Consider the following 20,388-nt stretch of genomic DNA (forward strand, 5'->3'; position numbering starts at 1 on the left):
TATTAACTGTCCATTTATTTTATGATTGTGGACTCTACCATTACTTAATTATCCACCTTCAGCTAAGTAGTTACAAGAAGTCCTTTACTCTAACCATCTGATGTTTCAACAGGAGTTTCATAAATTTCTGTGCCAGGACTAGTCACTTTGTTTCTTATGCTGCTTTTGAACAATAATAACCTTTTAAGTTGTTTGCCCAAAAAAAATTAAAGACATTCTGCTTTCTGTTTAAAGTTAATTCTTTGTGAGGTTAGTGGGTGACTATAATAAATATTTTTAACTAAAGTTGTGGTAGTAGTGTTGGTTAGTTGATTAGTAATTTAATTTTTTTAAATATTTAATGACTGAGTGAATGGTGTTATATAATCTGGAAATTGAATTACAGATCAATTGAATTAAATAATTGCTTTGGAATATTGATGTATTAAACAATTCATCTTTTCATTTATTTTTTTTTTAGGAGCAGTTTCTTCCAGAAGGAAGGACATTGACTGTTATGAATATTACGTCCAGTGAACAACCACCTGTGAGGAGAGAAACTACTTCTCCTCTAATGGAAGTCATTAAAGATGACACTCTTGCATCAGGTGCCTCACCAATTGCTGAAGAAGAAGTGCTGGGAGTTAGTCCAATCCCATTTGATACTGAGGAAACTAAATATGAAGTACAGGTAGTAGAAGCCGGTTCACAAACAGGTCGTAGTTTAGCTATGTCACCAGAACAAAAGTTAATGACCACTGAAGTGCAAACTGATTCAGTGAAGGAAGTTCCAACTGCTGTAGCTATTCAGACTGAATATAGAGTACAAGAAATACCTAAAAGTCAAATACATATACTTCAAAAAGTTGGAGATAATGAAGAAACAATTGAAATAGCAACAAAAACAAAGCTAGTCGATGTTGTGAATAAAACTGTTGATTCTGAAACACCTCAGATGGATGATGTTACTCTTGAAGTTAAATACAAGGAAAAGAAACAACCTGATGGTGATCAAGCAATAAGTTCAACATCTGAGTTAAATATTGTTCATAGCGACCCACAGACATTTGAAACTGTAATTATAGATCCTGATGAAACATCAACTGAAGTTATAGTAGAAAAGGATGGATCTAAACGAATAATTGTTAGGAAGCTAAAACGAACTTTTGTCTCACAACAACAAAGATTATTTACAGAGTCAAAATCCGTTGAAGACTTTGAAGTGAAACCTCTTGCATTTTCTCAAGTTTTATTACAACAACAACAGAAATCAACTTCAGAAACTACTACTGGAGGATCTGTCAAATATACTACTTCGCAAGGTTATGCTGGACAGATATCTTCTGGAATACCTGGTGGCGATGTAAAAATCTCTGATTTTCCTACCGAAATTTGTGGTGTAAAAGATGATGTGGTGATTCCTGATCAGGAGCAAAACATGGAAAAATTTATAGCATCTTCTAATGTCCATACTGTTGTTCAACAAGTTTCTAGAAGAGTTATCTGTCGAAAAAAGAAATTGATTAGAAGAATAGTTAATATTGATGGAAAAGAACATGTTACAGAAGAAGTTATTGAAGAGCCTGATGAAATTGAAGTTTCTGAACAAAGCATTCCACGAGTTTGTATAGAAATTTCTAGAGCAGAGGCTGGAAATGTCATTATTCAGGAACCTGTGGAAGACCAACCACAGCATCCTCATGAAGAATCTGCTGTAGAAATATCAGAAATCACTTCTGAAGAACAAAAGCAGCCTAGCCTTGTTGGTCAGATTGAAATTCTTAAACCAACAAAATCAATTCTTGAACAACCTAAAAAAGGAAAATCAGATGTTACTATGAAAACATCACAAGATATTTGTCATTTTGAGTTGGATATCTCAGAACAAAAGGAGATACCTGAGGAAGTTCCTCAAGAAAGTGAACCGGCTGATGGCCTTTCAAGAACTGAGCAAATTGTGAGTGAAACTACTCAAGAACCAATAATCTTAATTGAACAAAAGGATAATGATGACTTGATTCCTACTTCTGCAGATGTTGAGGTATTCACTACCAATGTACATATTGAAAAGGTTCATCCCAGTTTTGATACAATAAATCTTAATGAAGGAGCCCAAATACCAGTTGGTAAAATGGGTCTTGAAGAATTTTTATTTCATGAAAAAGCCATTGCTGAAAGTAGCAGTTTTATACAACAACCTAAAGAATCAATCTCTATGTCTCCAGGAGCTAAAAAGAAATCCAAGAAAAAGAAGGGCAAAGGAAAAGATGTGACTGAAGAAACCGCTATTAAAAAGGAAAATGTGAAAGTAGGTAAAGATAAATATGATAGAACATCTGAGAAAATTAAAGAAACAGATATCAAAGAAGAAGCTATTAAAGATAAGGGTGATAAATCATTAAAGAAAACTAAGGAAAGAGATTTTCCTGAAGAAGCTGATAAAACTGTTGATAGAAAGGGTGCTGAAACACCTGTCAAAGAAGAAACTTACAAAACTGTTAAAGATGAAGCATTAAAGAAAACTAAAGACAGTGATATTCTTAAAGAAGCTGTTAAAACAGTTGATAGTAAGCGTGCTGAAACCCCTGACAAAACTAAAGAACTACTTGTGAAAAAAGAAACTGATGTTCTTAAAGAAGCTGATAAAACAGTTGATAGCAAGCGTGCTGAAACACCTGACAAAACTAAAGAAATACCTCTGAAAAAAGAAACTGATATTCCTAAAGATACTGATAAACCAGTTGATAGCAAGAGGGCTAAAACACCTGTTACAAAAGAAGAAACTATGAAGGCTGTTAAAGATAAAAATGGTAAGGCATTAAAGAAAACTAAAGAAACTGATCCTAAAGATACTAGTAAAACAGTTGATAGCAAGAGAGCTAAAACCAAAGAAACACCTGTTAAAGAAGACATTTATGAAACAGTTAAAGGTAAGGTTGGTAGAGCATTTAAGAAAGTTAAAAAAACTATTACCCACAAAGAATCTGATAAAACAGATGATAGCAAGAGGGTTAAAACACCTGAAGAAACAGATATTAAAGAAAAAACTTATACACCTTTTAAAGAAAAGGATGTTGAAGCCTTAAAGAAAACAAAAGAAATTGTTATTCCTAAAGGAGCTGATAAAACAGTTGACAGCAAGATTGCTAAAAAACCTGAGGAAACTGAAGAAATATCAATTAAAGAAGAAGCACATACAACTGTTAAAGATATGGATAGTAAAGTATTGAAGGAAGTTAAAGAAACTGATCCTAAAGATAGTGATAAAACAAGTGATAGCAAGAAGGCTAAAACACCTGAGAAAACTAAAGAAACACCTGCCAAAGAAGAGATTTATATAACTGTTAAAGATAAGGTAGGCAAAGCATTTAAGAAAGTTAAAGAGACTGTTACCCCTAAAGAATCTGATATAACTGTAGATAGCAAGAAGGTTAAAACACTTGAGGAAACAGATGTCAGAGTTAAAGATAAGGATGGTAAAGAATTAAAGAAAAATAAAAAAATTGATATCCCTGATGAAGCCGATAAAACAGTTGATAGCAAGAGTGTTAAATCACCCGAAGAAAAAGTTGTCAAAGAAGAAACTTATGAAATTGTTAAAGATAAGGATGATAAAGAATTGAAAACTAAAAAAATTGATATCCCTAATGAAGCCGATAAAACAGTTGGTAGCAAGAGTGTTAAATCACCTGAAGAAAAAGTTGTCAAAGAAGAAACTTATGTAACTGTTAAAGATAAGGATGATAAAGAAATGAAAACTAAAAAAATTGATATCCCTAATGAAGCTGATAAAACAGTTGGTAGCAAGAGTGTTAAATCACCTGAAGAAAAAGTTGTCAAAGAAGAAACTTATGAAACTGTTAAAGATAAGGATGTTGAAGTATTAAAGGAAATTATAGAAACTGATATTTCTAAAGAACCTGGTAGAACAGTTGACGGCAAAACACCTGAAATAATTAAAGAAATACCTCTAAAAGAAGAAACACATCATAAAACTGTTAAAGATAAGGATGGTAAAGTTTTAAAGGACAGCAAAGAAATTGATTTATCAGAAGAAACTACAAAGACAGTTAGTGAGATTGATAAAACAGCTGAGAAAGCAGTACCTGAAACGAAACACAAGTCGCCAAGAAAACAGAAAAAAGATAATAAACATAAGCAGGATGAAATAGTAACCATTTTATCAACAACAGAAAAGATTGTCTCTACTGATACTGTGCCAAGCGAAACAATTTTGAGAGATATTGAAAAGGATGACATCAAAGTTACTTCTGAGACTTTTGATATTGCTCACCCTGCCGATATAGAACACACTCATGTTGCACAGAAACAAAGAGAGTCTGGAAAAGTAGTTGAAATAAACAAAGTTAGTAATGTACCAACCAGTGATGTACTCTTTAGTCCAGTTGAAAAAATACCAAGTAAAATATCTGTACATGATGCAACTAACAAAGAAATAGATGAACCCAAAATTCAGAAAATGGAAATTGAATTTTCAAGTGGTGACATTAACACCCAGTTCATTGCAGCTGAAGCAAATATCGCTAGTTTTACTAGCTCCTCCACTGATAGTATAAAACACACTAAAGATACTTTATCACCTATTGAAGTTGATGAAACTAATTCCTTTAAAATTGATGAGCCAGAAGTACAAGCTTCATATAAACTTGAAACAAAAGTTGATACACCAACAAAAAAGCAACCGACATTAGAATTACATGAAGATATGCCTGAATTAAAATCTAATTCACCAGTTGATATTTTGACAAGTAAAGAATTTATTACAACTGAAGGTTTTAAAGAAAAACTTAAATCAAATGGGGATATTAATATAAAAGAAATATCTGAATTACCCAAAGAAGATTTAGAAATTACATTAATAGATTCAGAAAAGAACAGGTCATCAGTAAAACCTTGTGAGCAACCAATAAAAAATGTTGAAATATCTGTTAGTGTTAAAGAACATTCTAAGGCTGCTGCAGTCTCCCCAAAAATGACATCTTCTGTAAAAGTTGAACGTAAAACAATTGAGCCCAGTATAGGAATGGAAATTGTTAAGGAAGAAACATATGTCAGATTACCAACTACAGTTGAAGTCTTAAAAGTTGTTGAAGTACCTGAGCATGTTACACTGCCAGGAAGTGAATCCTCTTCTGGAAGTAGTAAGTCTGAAAAGAAGAAAGATATTAAAACTGAAACTTCACAGGAAGATTTATCAATACCTACAAGTTTAGCTGAATCGATTGAAATTTCTATTCCTGGATCACCATCTTCAGATACTGTGAAACCAACAGAAAATGAACTTGAAATTTGGTCTCCCAAATCAGCATTATCAAGTGTAGAAGGAAATGTTAGTTCTCAAGATGTGGGATATGAACCTGAAGATAAGACTACAGTAGATGAAGTCTCAATAATCGAAGATGATGTTACTAGCCGAACAAAGAAAAAAACAAAAAAGAAACAAAAGTTTAAAGTAACTTCAGAAAATATAAAGCAAACTAGTGTAGAGCCAAAATCAAGTGACTTTGTACCATCCGATGACTCCAAAATGCCATCTGAAGAAACTGTGTTTTCAGAGGATGTAAAATTAAAAGATGTAAAAAAGAAAGGAAAGAAACATGTTAAAAGATTACAAAGTGAGGATTCCAAAATTGAAAAAACACAAACAGCTGAAGAACTGGAAGAAGAAAATAAATCAGATTCTTGGCGGGAATTAAGTGATAAGTCACCTATTTCAGGTGTTAAAATAATGGAAGAGGCTATGTCCCCTGGACCTCCTTCAGAAGCAACAGTTGACTTTATGTCTGGTAAAGTTGCTGTATCAGTTCCAATTTTAGAAATGATTCCAACGCAACATGAGGGCAGTCAAACAATTACACCTGAGCCAGCTAAACCAATTGTTGAAACTGTAGAAGCTTCTATGCAGACTGCTATAAAAGAAACTCAGGAAGTACTGGCACAGACTGTTTCTCCTGAAGCACAGGTGAAGCCACATGTTTTAGAGACATCTGCTCAAACTTCTCGACAGGAATTTTATGAAGAATTGACTCAAACAAGTCCAGAAGAAAAAATAATAATTGAAACTGTTGACTCTGTAATGCAAACTATAATTGTACCTCACCAAGAAGAGGAAATACAAACTGAAAGTGTTAAAATTGAAAAGACTGACAATATAGAATCATCGATGCAGACTGAAGGTGAAGAAAAAGTAATTTCTATGGAGGAGATGTCTCAGACTTCACCTGAACCTGTTAAACTGCCAGTTGCATCTCAAGTTGAAGGTGATCTTATAACTACAGAAGAAGAATATTCTCAAACAATTACACCTCCTGTGATAACTACAAGTGAGCTTTCAGTTCAAACAAAACCGTCTGAAATAGTTGTGACACATGAAGAATTTGCACAAACTAATGGTAGCCTCCAACAAAGTGAACCAGAAAAAATAACTTCAGTTATAGATCTCAGTATTTCACCCATAAAAATTGAAGAAATTAGACCTGCTGATACATCAGATTTTACTGTTCAAACAGTTGAAAAAGAACCACAAAAAGGGAAGGGTGTAGTCAGTAATCTTTCTTTATCAGTCACAAATATTGAAGAAGTACATCCTGCAGAGGTGGTTGATTCTATTATACAAGTTGCAATTCAAGAACCAAAATCTGAAGAATCAAGCAATGTCCAGGATGAAACTCAAAAATCTATTCCTTCAAAAGAACAATCTGATATAAAAGATAGTACAGAAATGCCCAGAATTGAAACTTCTGTTAAGACAAAGCCAGTTACCATCAAAGAAGTTAAAACATCTAAATCTAAACGAAGTAAATTTAGGGATAAAACCCCTACAACAGCAGAAGATTTTGAAATTCAAGTACAAACAACTGTTACATTTAGTCCAGATAATACAGATGAGACAGTTGCTTCATCTTCTGTTGTAACAGCCACAAAAAAAGAAGAAAACAAAGATTTTGAACTTCCTGAAAGTGAAGAAATAGAATATTCTGAAAATACAGAAAGTGAAACTAAAACATGGCAATCGCATAAAAATATTGAACCTTCAAAGAAGATAAAACTTAAAGAAGAAAAGAAAAAGCAGAAAAATAAGCATTTAAAATCAGACCCAAGAGAACCCAAGTCTGAAATTAAAAAGGATAGTTCTGAATTTTCTGAATTACCCACTCATATCCATGATCAAACCACACCAAGCAAAGAAACTAAAACTAAAGACAAAAAGCCAAAAAAAGAAACAAGAGAACACAAAAAGCCTGCTGATATTGTTTCAAACAAGAAAGATGAAGAACATATCACTGACAAAATTAAAACAACGTTAGCATATTCTGAACCCCTTATATCTGATTTTGAAGAACGAAACATCACTGAAAAATTTATTTTTGGTGAGAGAATGATAGGAGAACCTGAAGAAAAGATTATTCAAAGAAAGCAAACTTCTGATGATGGAAAACACACTGTAGACTCAAAACCAGATTCAACTGTTAGTAATGTTTCTGATAAACAGGAAACCTCTGAAGATATATCAATTATCTCAAGACCTGAAACAGCATCTAGTGATTTAAGTTATGTGTCTAAAGATGAGGAAGATAAACAATCCTCACCTGATGATGGAACATTGGTTTCATCAAAACCAACTGATTCAGAAACAGAAAGTAGTGTGAAATCTGATAACGAACCTCAGATTATAGCTAAAGTAACATTTGAAATAGATAATTATCATCCAAAATCTGAACCAAAGATTACTACCCAAGTTCAGCATGATAGAAATATGTCTGAATTCTTAATACAGTCTGAATTACTGCAGGATCCTTTGGATTCATTAGCCGTTCAATCTACTCCTATTCATCAGGTATCAGAAGTTGAAGTATCTGTTATAACAGATAAAGGAGCTCTGAAAAAGAAATCTTCTAAGGGTAAAAAAGTAAAGCATCGTGCTAATACAATGGTATTTCCAGATCCTGTGGATCATGATACTCCTGATAGCAGAAGTCAACTAGAGAAACCTACTTTCAGTGATAAATTTGATATTGATATAGTTCATTCACAGTCAGAATTACCAGGAATTACTGAAGATGTACATGTGTCATCACCTGATAACTCCTTGCAATCTAAATCAGAAACTATGAAATTTATTGAAGGGGAGAAAATAGATGATTTAGCTATGTCACTTATTAAGGAGCCTTCATCACTCTCATCCACTGATGATACCAGAAAACTGACAAACGAAATGAAAGGTTTACTTCTAGACCCGATAAAGAAAGAAGACAGCATAGATGAATTATTTGTTAATACTTCTTCAACTGATATTTCAAAGAACTTGCCGACTTCAGGTACCAAAACTTTAGTATCAGAATTTATTTTTGATGAGAAAAGAGGTACTAAAGCCACAATAGAAAATGAACCCATGTCAGAAGATTTAAATGCTAAGTGGAAACAAACAAGCCATCTTGTTTTGGACAGAGTTCGTAATATGCAAAATCCAATGCGTAGTACTCAAGTTATTTATTTAGTTCCCGAAGAGTTGCCAGATGAAACATCTGCTGAGGAAAAAACTGATGCAGTGAAATCAAATATTGATAATCTCCAAACAGCTGTTACAAATAAAGATCCATCCACAATTCAAAAGACTGTCATTATAACAGTTGAAACCATTTCAACTTGGTTAGAAACAATTGAATACAGGATTCAACAAAATAAGGTAATGCAATATTTTAATCTTGTGGATGTTTGTTGCTTAATTTATGATGCAGTTAGATTAGTTAATTTGTTTTTGTTCATTGTCATTAATGTGCAAAGGTACAAACACAATACATGTATTAATGTTTTTTCATCATTATTTATTTACTTTTTTTATATATTCTTTGACAATTGCAGTTAAGCTATACTAGAGTCACACACGGATATCTAATGTCAAAAGTAAATGTGCGTATGATACTACTACCATTTGACCGTGTGCCACATCTTTGTGGATTGCTGTGTTATGCCAAGTGACTGATTAGCAATCAGTTCCTTGGCAGGGAAAGTTCTTATCTTTTGCTTCTCTGAATGCTGCTATTAACAAAATATTTTATGATTCAAAATTTTTATTCAGCTGTGATTCAAAATTAAGTAATTATTTTTCAATTTATTTCTAATGCAGCACATCAATCTGTTTTGAATATTTTGGATAATTAATTTGAAAATAAGTAGAAATAACATGGCATTGTGAATTAAATATTTTTTTTAAATAAGAAAATAAAAAATGGTACCTTTTATCTTCAGTGTCCTCCAGAATAAAAAGTAAAATAAGTGTAAAAATTAAATTTTATTTTTAGCTAAGATTGTCACAGAAGTTGTATCCTTACAACATTCTTGCTTAATTATTTCTGTAGTTGCCTTTGAACATGAATATAATGGTGTTAATAATTTTTGGTTGTTGCTCTTTACCTTTTCATTACAAAAATTATTTTTATTTTAATAATGTTTATGTTTAAAACTAGCAATTCTAACTTAAATGTCTGACATTCATTTTTTTTTTAAATAGTAAAAAATCTTATTTGTTCTAATTTATTGGATCTCAGTCGGTTTAAATTAATTTATTTATAAAAAGTATTTTGTATATATTAATTGTTGTTATTAATATTCTGTTATCTTTCAGAAATTTAAAGTTCTCAATTTCATGATTTTTTTTACAGCAATCATCTTTGCATGGAATTAATCCTGAAGACAGTTTATCTGAAATAACAAATCTTCAGAATGAAATATCACAAATTGAATCAAGTATAGTCGAGTTTAAGAATGCGGCTGAAAATTGTAAAGATGTCTGTCCAGTAGAAACTTGTGAAGATCTAAATAAATTTATATGTACTTTAGAAGAACAAGCGAAAAATGTTGAAGATTTTGTTGAGACGGCTAAATCAAATACACAAGAAGATTTGGCAAAATGGGAAGAATTTCTTAATAGAGTCAATAATGTCAGCGTACTTGTGCAGGAGTTACATAATGAACTTGATGATGTAATTGAGCACGACCATAGTACACCGACTGAGGTATGTTAATGTATATCTAATTGATTTTTATATCTTTGGTTTTTCACCATTCCTGCTGTTTTTAATGCTGATAATATTAAAGTACAATATCAAAAGTTTAGTTTATTTAATTAAAACTCAAACCTTGCTAGTTCCATTTTGTTAGTCCTTTGGTTTAAAACCATAACCCTTTGGAAGGATTAAATATTTCCTAGTTTTTTTTTTTTTATTACAGTTGTTAATAAAAATCTCTTAATATCTATATAAAATGAACTTTTCAAAAAAATATAAGATTTAAAAATAGAGTAAAACAACTTAATCAGTTTCGCCTTAACAAATATAGGTATATAAAACAACTAATATGTTCTATGCATTCAGTATATATGTCAACAGCCCTCTATCGTCAGTCTTTTATGTCTCTCGTATTTTCAGATAATTGTAAATAAGATATATTTTACTATCCAAAAATTTTACTATCCACACATGAGGTCTGTAAATAAAGTGATGACACTGGTTAAAAAAAAACTTTTTATTTACAATGCAATTATACTCGTACATGATCACCTTTGAAATAGTACTCTTGGGAAGACATGCAACGCTTCAAATGATTTTCCCACTCTTTGTAACAGTGTTAGAACTCAGAAATCAGAATATCCTTCAGATGGTCGGTTATTTTTTTTTGTTTTCTACTGTTCCAAAACGGTGTCCTTTGAGGTGTTCTTTTAAAGTCGGAAACAGAAAAAAGTCACTGGGACTCAAGTCAGGTGAATAAGGTGGTTGAGGAACTACAAGAATGTTTTTCTTTGCCAAAAACTCATACAGTGTGACAAAACTCGTACAGTGTGACAAGGTGCATTGTCATGATGCAGCATCCAGTTGTCTTTAATGGCTGGTCTCACGCAGACAACTCTTTTCAGCAGTCCTTCAAGAATTTCTGGTAAACATACTGATTTACAGTCTGTCCTGCAGGCAAAAACTCGTTAATGGACAATGCCATTTATCGAAGAAACAAATTAGTGTGAGTTTAGTATGCCACACCTTGCTCTGGCATTTTGTTTCTGAGTTGTACTCAAATATCCAAGATTCATCACCAGTAATAACACTTTTTTTAGAAAATCAGGATCAGTTTCAATTCACTCTAAAAGATCGCAGCACACTTCCACCCTGTCGTTTTTCTGTTCAACAGTTAGGTTTTTGAGATCAATTTTGCACAACTCTTTTCATGTCCAATTCGTTTGTCAAAATTTTATGGACTGCAATATGGTTCAAATTCAATTGTTTTGCAGTCATTGTGACAGATTGCCGGTTATACCATATCAAGTCTCTGATTCACTCATGATTGTCGTCACTTTCTGACGTTAATGGTCTTCCAGAGCGTGGATCGTCTGCAACTGATTCCCGGCCATCTGAAAATGCTTTAAACCACCTAAAACCTTGGGCTCATGACAGAGCATCATCTCCACACGTCCTTTTCAATTTTGATAAAGTTTCAATAGCATTCTCACAGAGTTCAATGCAAAACTTGATTGCACAACATTGCTTATAATTACTATCACTCATTTTTGTAACGCACAACAAAAACTCATTTCACGAATTGTTTGTTTATATCTCATGTGGCAACAATGGACTAAAAATATTAATATCTAATATAAACCATATGTTTACTAGTAACTTTACAGTGTTGCCACTTTGGCTATAAAAAAAACTAGTCTCATTACTTTATTTACAGACTTTGTGTGTGTGTGTGTGTGTGTGTGTGTGTGTGTGTGTGTGTGTGTGTGTGTGTGTGTGTGTGTGTGTGTGTGTGTACACACACGCTGCATAACTCAATAAACTACTCAATAAAAAAGTTGTACCTACAACTTCGTTACATCATAAAGTATTAATAAATACTTAAGGTATTATATCATAAGGTATTGTTTATATCATAAAGTTGTACCAACTGATGATGTGGGATCCTGCGAAAGTTGACTATTGGTATTAGTGTTTTAAGGATTTTTTATTGGTGTGTTTGGTGATTAACTTGTTTTTTGAATTTAATTACATAGTGGTCAATATGTTGATGAATTATTTGAATTTTCAAAAATTTTTATACACACACACACACACACACACACACACACACACACACACACACACACACACACACACACATACACACACACATACATACATAAAAATGAAAAAAAAGATTTGAAGAACCATACCATTTTAAAAAGTAATAAAATATTCATTAATTTACTAACACCATAAACATAACTAGGTTACATTAACTATTTTTTTATTGTTAAATTATTTTTTTTTGTTTTTTATACATTAGTTAAGTAGTTGATTTATTAATTTGATTAGAAATTATATTTTGTTTAATTAATATTAAACTTTTTGTTGGATTACTGTACTGAAATATTAGTAAGTATATTTATCAACTATATAATGGCATTCAAAACAAATACATTTTTTCTTTCTGCAAATTGATTGTGATTCTGCATGTAAGGATAATACTACTGATTACTTATTTACTAGTAATAATAATAATTTTATTTATTTCCAGGATTAAATTTAATTCAAAATCCACCTTATTTTAAACTCAAACGACAAGTATGCAGGGATCCTTTCCACAATTGCTGTGGATCAGAATAGATAAAAATATCATCACATCCTTATCTGTAGCGATTCGGATAGTGGCCTCCAAGCTTTAGAGGATTTGTATTCCAAATATCCTATTGTCACTAAAATACTTAATACAATCACTTAATTAAATTGTCACAACACACAGGTGAATTTCTACTGGATCCCTAGCCATGTGGGAATCCTGGGTAATAAACGTGCAGATTCTGCTGCTAAAGATGAATGTAGCCAACCATCCTTCTCCACTCCAGTTACTACTGCCGATTTCATTAATTCCATTAAATATACACTTCGAAGAAGTGTATGAATTCCCACAAAAGACACTGTGTTGCCATGGTACTCTTGAAATAGGAAACTTCGCTGAGAGGAAGTGTTCCTGTGTCAATTGCAATTAGGACATACCAAGGCTGCTCACAGACACATGATATCATCAGAGAGCGTACTATTGTGCGTCCAATGCGACTGCTACTTGATTGTGCACCTCATCCTTGGGGGCTGTATATACTATCTAGCCCTAGGTTGCAAATTTAAATTGCTGAGGGATGTATGGCACATCCTGGGAAATGATAGAATGTACTAGACCGAGTATTATTACTTCTAAAAAGAATTAGTACACTTAATAAGATTTAACCTATCAAAATTTTGATATTATTGTTTTATTCACGTTTCATGTATTATCCTAATTGTTGCATTTCTTTTACTATTTCAATTTTATTCCTATTAGTTTTCGTCATAGTTTTAACTCTATTTTGCTAATATTTTTACATCGAGAAGAAGAAGCCCTCTTGTTTAACCTGGGTGTTGATAACACAAAAGCATTTTTTTCTCCCAAAAGAAATAAAAAACACAATTGCTGTTATTCTTTGACATAGGTGGTTGAGTGAGTGGGATTTTCTTGGTATATACAATGCCTTTTATATAGCCCCAAAAGAAGAAACCTTGGTTGGTAAGGAATGGAATCATTTCTCTGGCCTTCTGGAAACCTGTTGTTGAGTGCAGTCCGTATAACTTCTGGTGTTGTGTAGGGGATTCATCCTAAATGAAAATTAGCCCTCCATATTTTCAATTTGCAGAAACACAAAGTTCTCTAACATATAAAAGTCATTAAGTACCTTGTTATGAAAAAATATTGTTCTATTTATTGATTTGGTTTATTATCCATATTTTTTTGTGAATCATTTTATTTATGCTCAATGCTTTCTAATAATTTTATTGATTACATTATTAATTTTTTCTCAGGAAAAACTTTTGAAACTTGAAAAAATAGAAAATGAAAGTCTTGAACATGGAAATAACATTACAGAACTTTTAAATATAGCACATGACTTACTTAGAGATTTTCCAGCTAGAGAGATTCCTTCAGAATTGTATAGTGCTGATAGTATTATACATACAAATCTGCAAGCAGTAGCGATTGAAAGAGAGAAACTTCTTCAGCTAATGTCATTAGCTGATGAATATGAACAGACATTGATGGAATTTGCACAGATTACCGATGTTGCTGAAGATCTTGTCGACAGCCCTATCTCTGTAACAAGTTTACATCATTTACAGGTAAAATGATATTAATTTTATTTAATTAACAGGTAAAACTTTATTTAATCTTCCAGGTAATGTTCCCTCTTCCAACATTTCTTGGTTTACCATTTACTAAGAATTTTCTTTTTCTGTAATCTTATCACTCGCACCTGAAAATTTTATTCAGGGTTCTCTGTCTGTAACTTATGGCTTCTACTTGTGGCTATAATTAAGTTGCTTTTTCCCACGCCCTCTCTTCAGTTCAAATTTTTTATTCATCTTTTCATGTTTTATGTTAGAGGAAGGCTCAGGGATTGTGCTTCCACAAATCAGTTAATCTGATAGTTGAGGTTTGTGAGTTATGGTTATCGAAAGGAGGTAATTATCTGTCATTTGTGAATAGGACACACTAGGCTCACTCATGGATATCTGATGACTCAAAACAGATGCACCAGTTTCTGCTCGCTGCAACTACAGACTGTCAGTGCACCACATCATTGTGGGTTTTACTTGTTATGAGGTATTGCATCATGAGTTTAAGCTGGTGACTAACATTTAAACTATACTAGGGGGATGAAATGTTCTTATCTTATGTTTTATGGTTTCTTAGGGCCATCCATTTATACTCAATAATTTAAATTACTATAGTGTGTATCATTATTCATGCCAATTGCCATATAGCAGTTGGAAATTTTTTTATTTTAATTGAGACATAAAATGTGCATAAGTTTGTTTACTACAACAAATATGTCATGGCTGGGCGGTGATAATGCAGAAGCATTTTCACCCAGACTAAATCAAAAAAGTCCTTAAATATTACAAATTTTTTTTTTAGCAGTTGAATTGCGTCCTTTCCCTTCTTATAATAAAACTTCAAGATCTATAGAATTTCTTCTTTATTTTCACTTATTTTCAAGAGATAACTTTTAAATAAATCAACTAATATATCCTAACCTTTCCAAAAATGCTTTGTGATATGATATATCGCCGTAAAAAAAAACCATGTAAGTGTTGTCAGATTTGATTAATATTACCAGGGTTATGTGATCCTAAAGTCATCTGCCAGGAGAATATAAAAAAGCTTTTTCCCACACCCCAATATAAACTTATCAAATAAAAAGCTTTTAAAATTCATGGATTCATTATTAGTTATAAAATATTTTATCAGGTAATACAGTACCATCATTACTTATAAAATTTGGTGGTTTTCATGTCAAATTAAATAAATTTGGTAAGTTTGCATTATAAGTATGCTTGCTATTTTAATTTGTAGGTGATTTTTATTTATAAAGGTAAATTAGTAATACATATATATTCTCATATATATATACAATATTACAGGTCAACAAAAAAAAATATTTTGGAACTGAGATAAAAGTAGGTAAATTAGAATGTATTTTTTATACTGCATCTTAAAAAGAAATCAGTTTTTCTTCATTACCCTCAGATTTTTAGTTATGACCCTTTGAAATATTGAGAAACTTCTTAACACAATACAAAAATAATAATAGTAATTAGAATTAAAATTCCTAACTTTAATTGGCAGACATTTATGTTTATCTTAATTTCATTTTTCTTATTTTCATTTTGTGTTCAGTGAAGTCTTCTCTTTTTATCATCCAGTAGTAGTCACTCGTCAAAGATTGATCCCATCTGCCTTGATAGTGTCGTTCCATCTGCAATATTTCTTGGTGGAACCTTTCTCCCTCTTCGTCGTGATGTCACCCTAGTTTAAAGGGAAAAACTTCAAATGAGAATGTAAAAAATGAAGTTTTAATGAGATTCAGCAGCCTAAATTTTTTTAGTTCACTAAGAGTTCATTTATAAGCTGCTCATGGTTTTCAGCTTTTTTTTTTCAAGAAAACTGGTATTGACATATTTGAATGACTTCCATGCTGCTAGTTCTTTAGGATTCAGTTTGCTGTCAAATATATTTTCACGAATTAATTTTATTATTTGTGACTCGATGAATATTCCCTCTTTTATTTGGCTTCACTTAATTTGAAAAAACCTCAGCTAAATATTTAGAGCCATCTACATCTTTATCTTATGCTTTTACAAAGTTCTTCATCAGGCCTAGTTTTATGTGTAGAGGTGGTAAAATAATATGATCTGCTTCAACAAGAGAAGCAAAAGTAAAATAATATGATCTGCTTCCTTTCTGGGGTAGACTGATTTCTCTTTGGCCAGTCTTTAACTGCGTAGTGTTTATTGTTGTTTATCTGTAGCCTGACTATCCCACAAACACAAGAAACACATATGTTGTAAAGCCAATCTGTTGACTGAGAAGAAACCCCCACCAGGTTGGTCTAGTGGTGAACTCGTTGCAAATCAGCTGATTTTAAAGTTGAGAGTTCTAAGGTTCAAATCCTAGTAAGGGTAGCTACTTTTATGTGGAAACCAAACCACTAAAGAACATCAGGAATACTGGTGTTCTTTGGTGGTTTGGTTTCATTAACCACACATCTCAGAATGGTCGACCTGAGACTGTACAAGACAACTCTTCATTTATATTCATACATATTTTCCTTGTACCTTACAGTGGTTCCAGAGGCTAAAAAAAAAGCCCTATTGTTTCATCATACTTCAAATTTTTTACATACTCTCAAATGTTTTTTTAATTCTTACATCATGTGCTGCTGATATAGAAGAAAACCTATTTATGCAACAACACTGCCTTTAAGCTTCTTTTTGATGAGTCTATAAATGAACGCCGATCATGAATAACATATTCAATGTCCAGTTCAGACATTAGCCCCCTAACAACATGGTATGAAAAAATTAAACCATCTCTTCAAAAGTATTTTAGTAAATTTTCATTTCAATTTCTATATACTGAAATTTTAGTATCCTTGTTTAATAGATTCCATTCTTTAAGATGTGAACCTAGGAGTTCTGCATGTTTTTTTGACAAATGCAAGTCACAAATTAGGTTGTGCAGTTCTGCTTGTGTGATGAGGTGAGATTTAATATTTGATTCTTCTGGAATATGATTAATATCTATTGAAGTTTAGGATTCATTGATTGAGCCTTCAGGGGGAATCAGAAATTTTTTTCCCAAGAAGTTGGAGCAATCAGAATCGGTAAATCAACACCATGAAGTACTGGTCTCATAGCTGAATGAACATTTGGTTATGCGATACTACTTTTATTGTTTGAATTGAAACCAGTAACATGTGTTAAGCAAAAATAGCAGTCTTCATAATGGTTCATAAGCTCTCGCCAAAACATAGGACTGCCAAAAGGCAAAAATGTTTTTTTCCTTTCAACCACTAGGTTAGTTAACATAGCATGTTAGTTAACATAGCATGCTACATGTGTAGCCCAGGATTTATCTTGGTCTCCCAAGGGTCAGTCAAAGTAATGTTTGTAAGCAGTTTTCAGCAGATTCGATACCGACTTTCATTGTTTTTTCGTGGTGAATTCTCCACAAACATAACAAAAAGTATTTGGAGAATTTTTATAACCCCAATTTTTTATTCATTGTAAATTCAAAATGTATTAATGAATGAAAGTAAACCAAAATATTACAGAAATACTTATTTAATTATAAAAATAATTAAGTTTTAATTTATAAATACTAATTACTTAAAATACTTCATAAAATTGGTTCACCTATACTATTGTATAATGCAATAAAACACTGTGCAAAACACACACACAATTTAACAAATCTTGATGTTCAATAAAAATGAAACAATCATTATATGTGTATGATAAAACCACTACTACAACTAAAGAACACAGCAAGTCATATGAAGAACTGAACTCATACTGAAAATTTCATCACGTTTCGGTACTCATTACTTGACTTACTGACATGTCTATATGTGTCTGGCCTGACATGAAATGGTATCATTCAACTGTTATGTATCAAATATAGGTCTATAGCATGCTTCACAATATAAATCAGATGTGAATAAGCAAACGTACAGATTTACTAACTTATTTGTATTGTTTGTTCCACAAATGATGGAACAAATAAATTTAAGGGGTTGTAACTTAAGAACTTTACGTGGTGGGTTGTTTTAGAATACATAGATTTAGCATATAAAATACTATATAGAACATCTACTCCCTTTTCAGTTGAAGATTTTATGTTGACCAGTGTAAATAATTGACTTTTTGGAGCAGTAGTTTTGTAAACTTTGTATAGTTACTTCAATACTGATTTTGTAACAGTTAAGGAGAATTTAGAATATCTACATAAAAGCCTGGATTATTAATTATTTATTGAATTTATTTGCACCAGTTAGGTTTTTAAAATTTTTAATTTTGCTTATTAAGTATCATAAAAAATTTTTCTTTGTTCAGGATGAAATGCAAAAACACAGGAAGTTTTTTGTCAATCTGAGCCATTGTAGAGGTATACTAGAATCATTAGAAGGCAATCTGGATCCAGAAACTCGTAAAAGATTTGCTGTTTTACATGATAATTTGCATTCAAGAGCATCAGTCATATTAGATAAAGCAGCTGGTCGTTCTCAACAGATGGCTCTAGCTGCTTCTCGTTGGACTGTTATCGAACAAGGAATGCGTGAAGAACGTGGATGGTTACAAGTAGCACATCAACGAGTCCCAGATCTTACGACTGTTACTTCATCTGATTATTTACAATATATTTCTCTATATCAGGTAATTTTGGATTTTTTTTTACAATGGTATTTTGCTATTTTGTGTAGTTGTCAGTTTAAGATAAATTATAAACTTATGGCCATCTGGAAAATAGCCATTTTTACTCAAGTAGATAAAATATTACTGCTCAAACTACTCCTGTTGAGCACCGCCTATTTCTGTTCCTGTTGTTTGATTCAGATATATTTCTTTAAATAATTTTCTCTCTTTCAATTTAGTCTTTGCCATCTTAACTTCCATTTTATTCCTACTGGACAGGATTGGATATTTTTTCCAAGAGTTATTCCTTTACCTCGTTCTATATACCTCTCTTATTAATAAAGACCTTGTTACCACAATAGTTGGTGTAGTGACCACATTTGGAAGGTTGTTCAGGGCAGTTTCACTTACATCATCGTACTGCCCTGAGTTTGTGAGATATAAGTTGCAGGTAGAAAATATCACTTTGGTGATTGGAAATTTGCAAAATAAACTATACATTCCATTTACGTATATTGAGATAAGATATGCATTGAATAATTCTCGTGAAACTTCCCCTGGAAATGATATCAGGTTCAGTATGTTAGCTCACTTTCCAAACAGTGCATTACAACATCTTTTGTCTATTTACAAGAAAATATTCTCCGACCAAGTATTTCCAGATTCCTGGTCAGAAGAATTGGTCATTTCAGTACTGAAACCTGGTAAAGATAAATCATACCCTTCCTGTTGTCATCCTATATCCTTGACCAGTACCCTGTGCAAGTTGATGGAACGTATGGTAAACAATTGCCTAGTGTGGTGCCTTCAGAGAAATGCCCTAACTGCCCCCAAACAATGTGATTTCTGCCAAGATAGGTTGGCTATTAATCGTGTAGTTGCCTTGGAATCTGTTATCCAAAATGCCTTTCTACTTCATCAACGTTGGGTTGTGGTATTTTTTGACATGCAAAAGGCGTATGACACAGCTTGGAGGAAAGGAATCCTAAATAAACTGCATGAACAGGCAGTTAAATTTCCTTGATAAATTTCCCTGATAAATTTCCTTGCATTTATCAGCTGTTTTCTCAGCAGTTAGTTCTTTCAAGTTCTTGGAATGACGACATCCAAAAGTTTTACCCTAGAGAATGGAATATTACAGGAAAGTGTCCTAAGCGTTACCTTATTTGCAGTAGCCATAAATAGATTACAAACTGCATGTAAAACCCATTATGTGTTCTTTATTTGTTGGTAACTTCTCAATCTAAGTAACATCTAGAACTTCAGATATTAGTGAGAGGCTGCACCAAAATACAGTCACCCGTTTAGAATCGTGTTATAAAATGACTGGATTCACTTTTTCTCCAGAGAAAACGAAATGCATCTGCTTTTCATGCTTGAGGGAAAATACTGACCCTCAAGTGTCTTTACCTGGTGAACCGTTTGAAATACACACACAGGTTAGATTTTTGGGAATGTGGTTTGATCAAAGTATAAAGTGGGTAACACATTTAAAGGAGCTGAAATTAAAATATTTAAAAATATTGGACTTGTTGAGAATTTTATCTAATATATTATGAGGAGCTGATCTAGTATGCATGTTGCGCTTATACCAAGTTCTAGTCTGTTCCCTCTTGGACTATGGCCGTGTGGC

At 32.3% G+C, this 20,388-nt stretch overlaps 1 protein-coding gene across 1 annotated transcript in view; it reads left to right on the forward strand.

Annotated features, from left to right (window-relative positions):
* Positions 1–20,388, forward strand: part of LOC142326609 (uncharacterized) — a 215,841-nt gene that overhangs the window by 41,298 nt on the left and 154,155 nt on the right. The window contains exons 3-6 of the mRNA XM_075369199.1: positions 461–8,686; positions 9,663–10,016; positions 13,863–14,177; positions 18,456–18,776. Of these exons, the coding sequence (XP_075225314.1) occupies positions 461–8,686; positions 9,663–10,016; positions 13,863–14,177; positions 18,456–18,776 (9,216 nt within the window). The remainder of the gene's footprint in view (positions 1–460; positions 8,687–9,662; positions 10,017–13,862; positions 14,178–18,455; positions 18,777–20,388) is intronic.

Source organism: Lycorma delicatula, chromosome 6 (genome assembly GCF_047948215.1).
Source record: "Lycorma delicatula isolate Av1 chromosome 6, ASM4794821v1, whole genome shotgun sequence".
In the NCBI taxonomy this organism is placed as follows: Eukaryota; Metazoa; Arthropoda; class Insecta; order Hemiptera; family Fulgoridae; genus Lycorma; species Lycorma delicatula.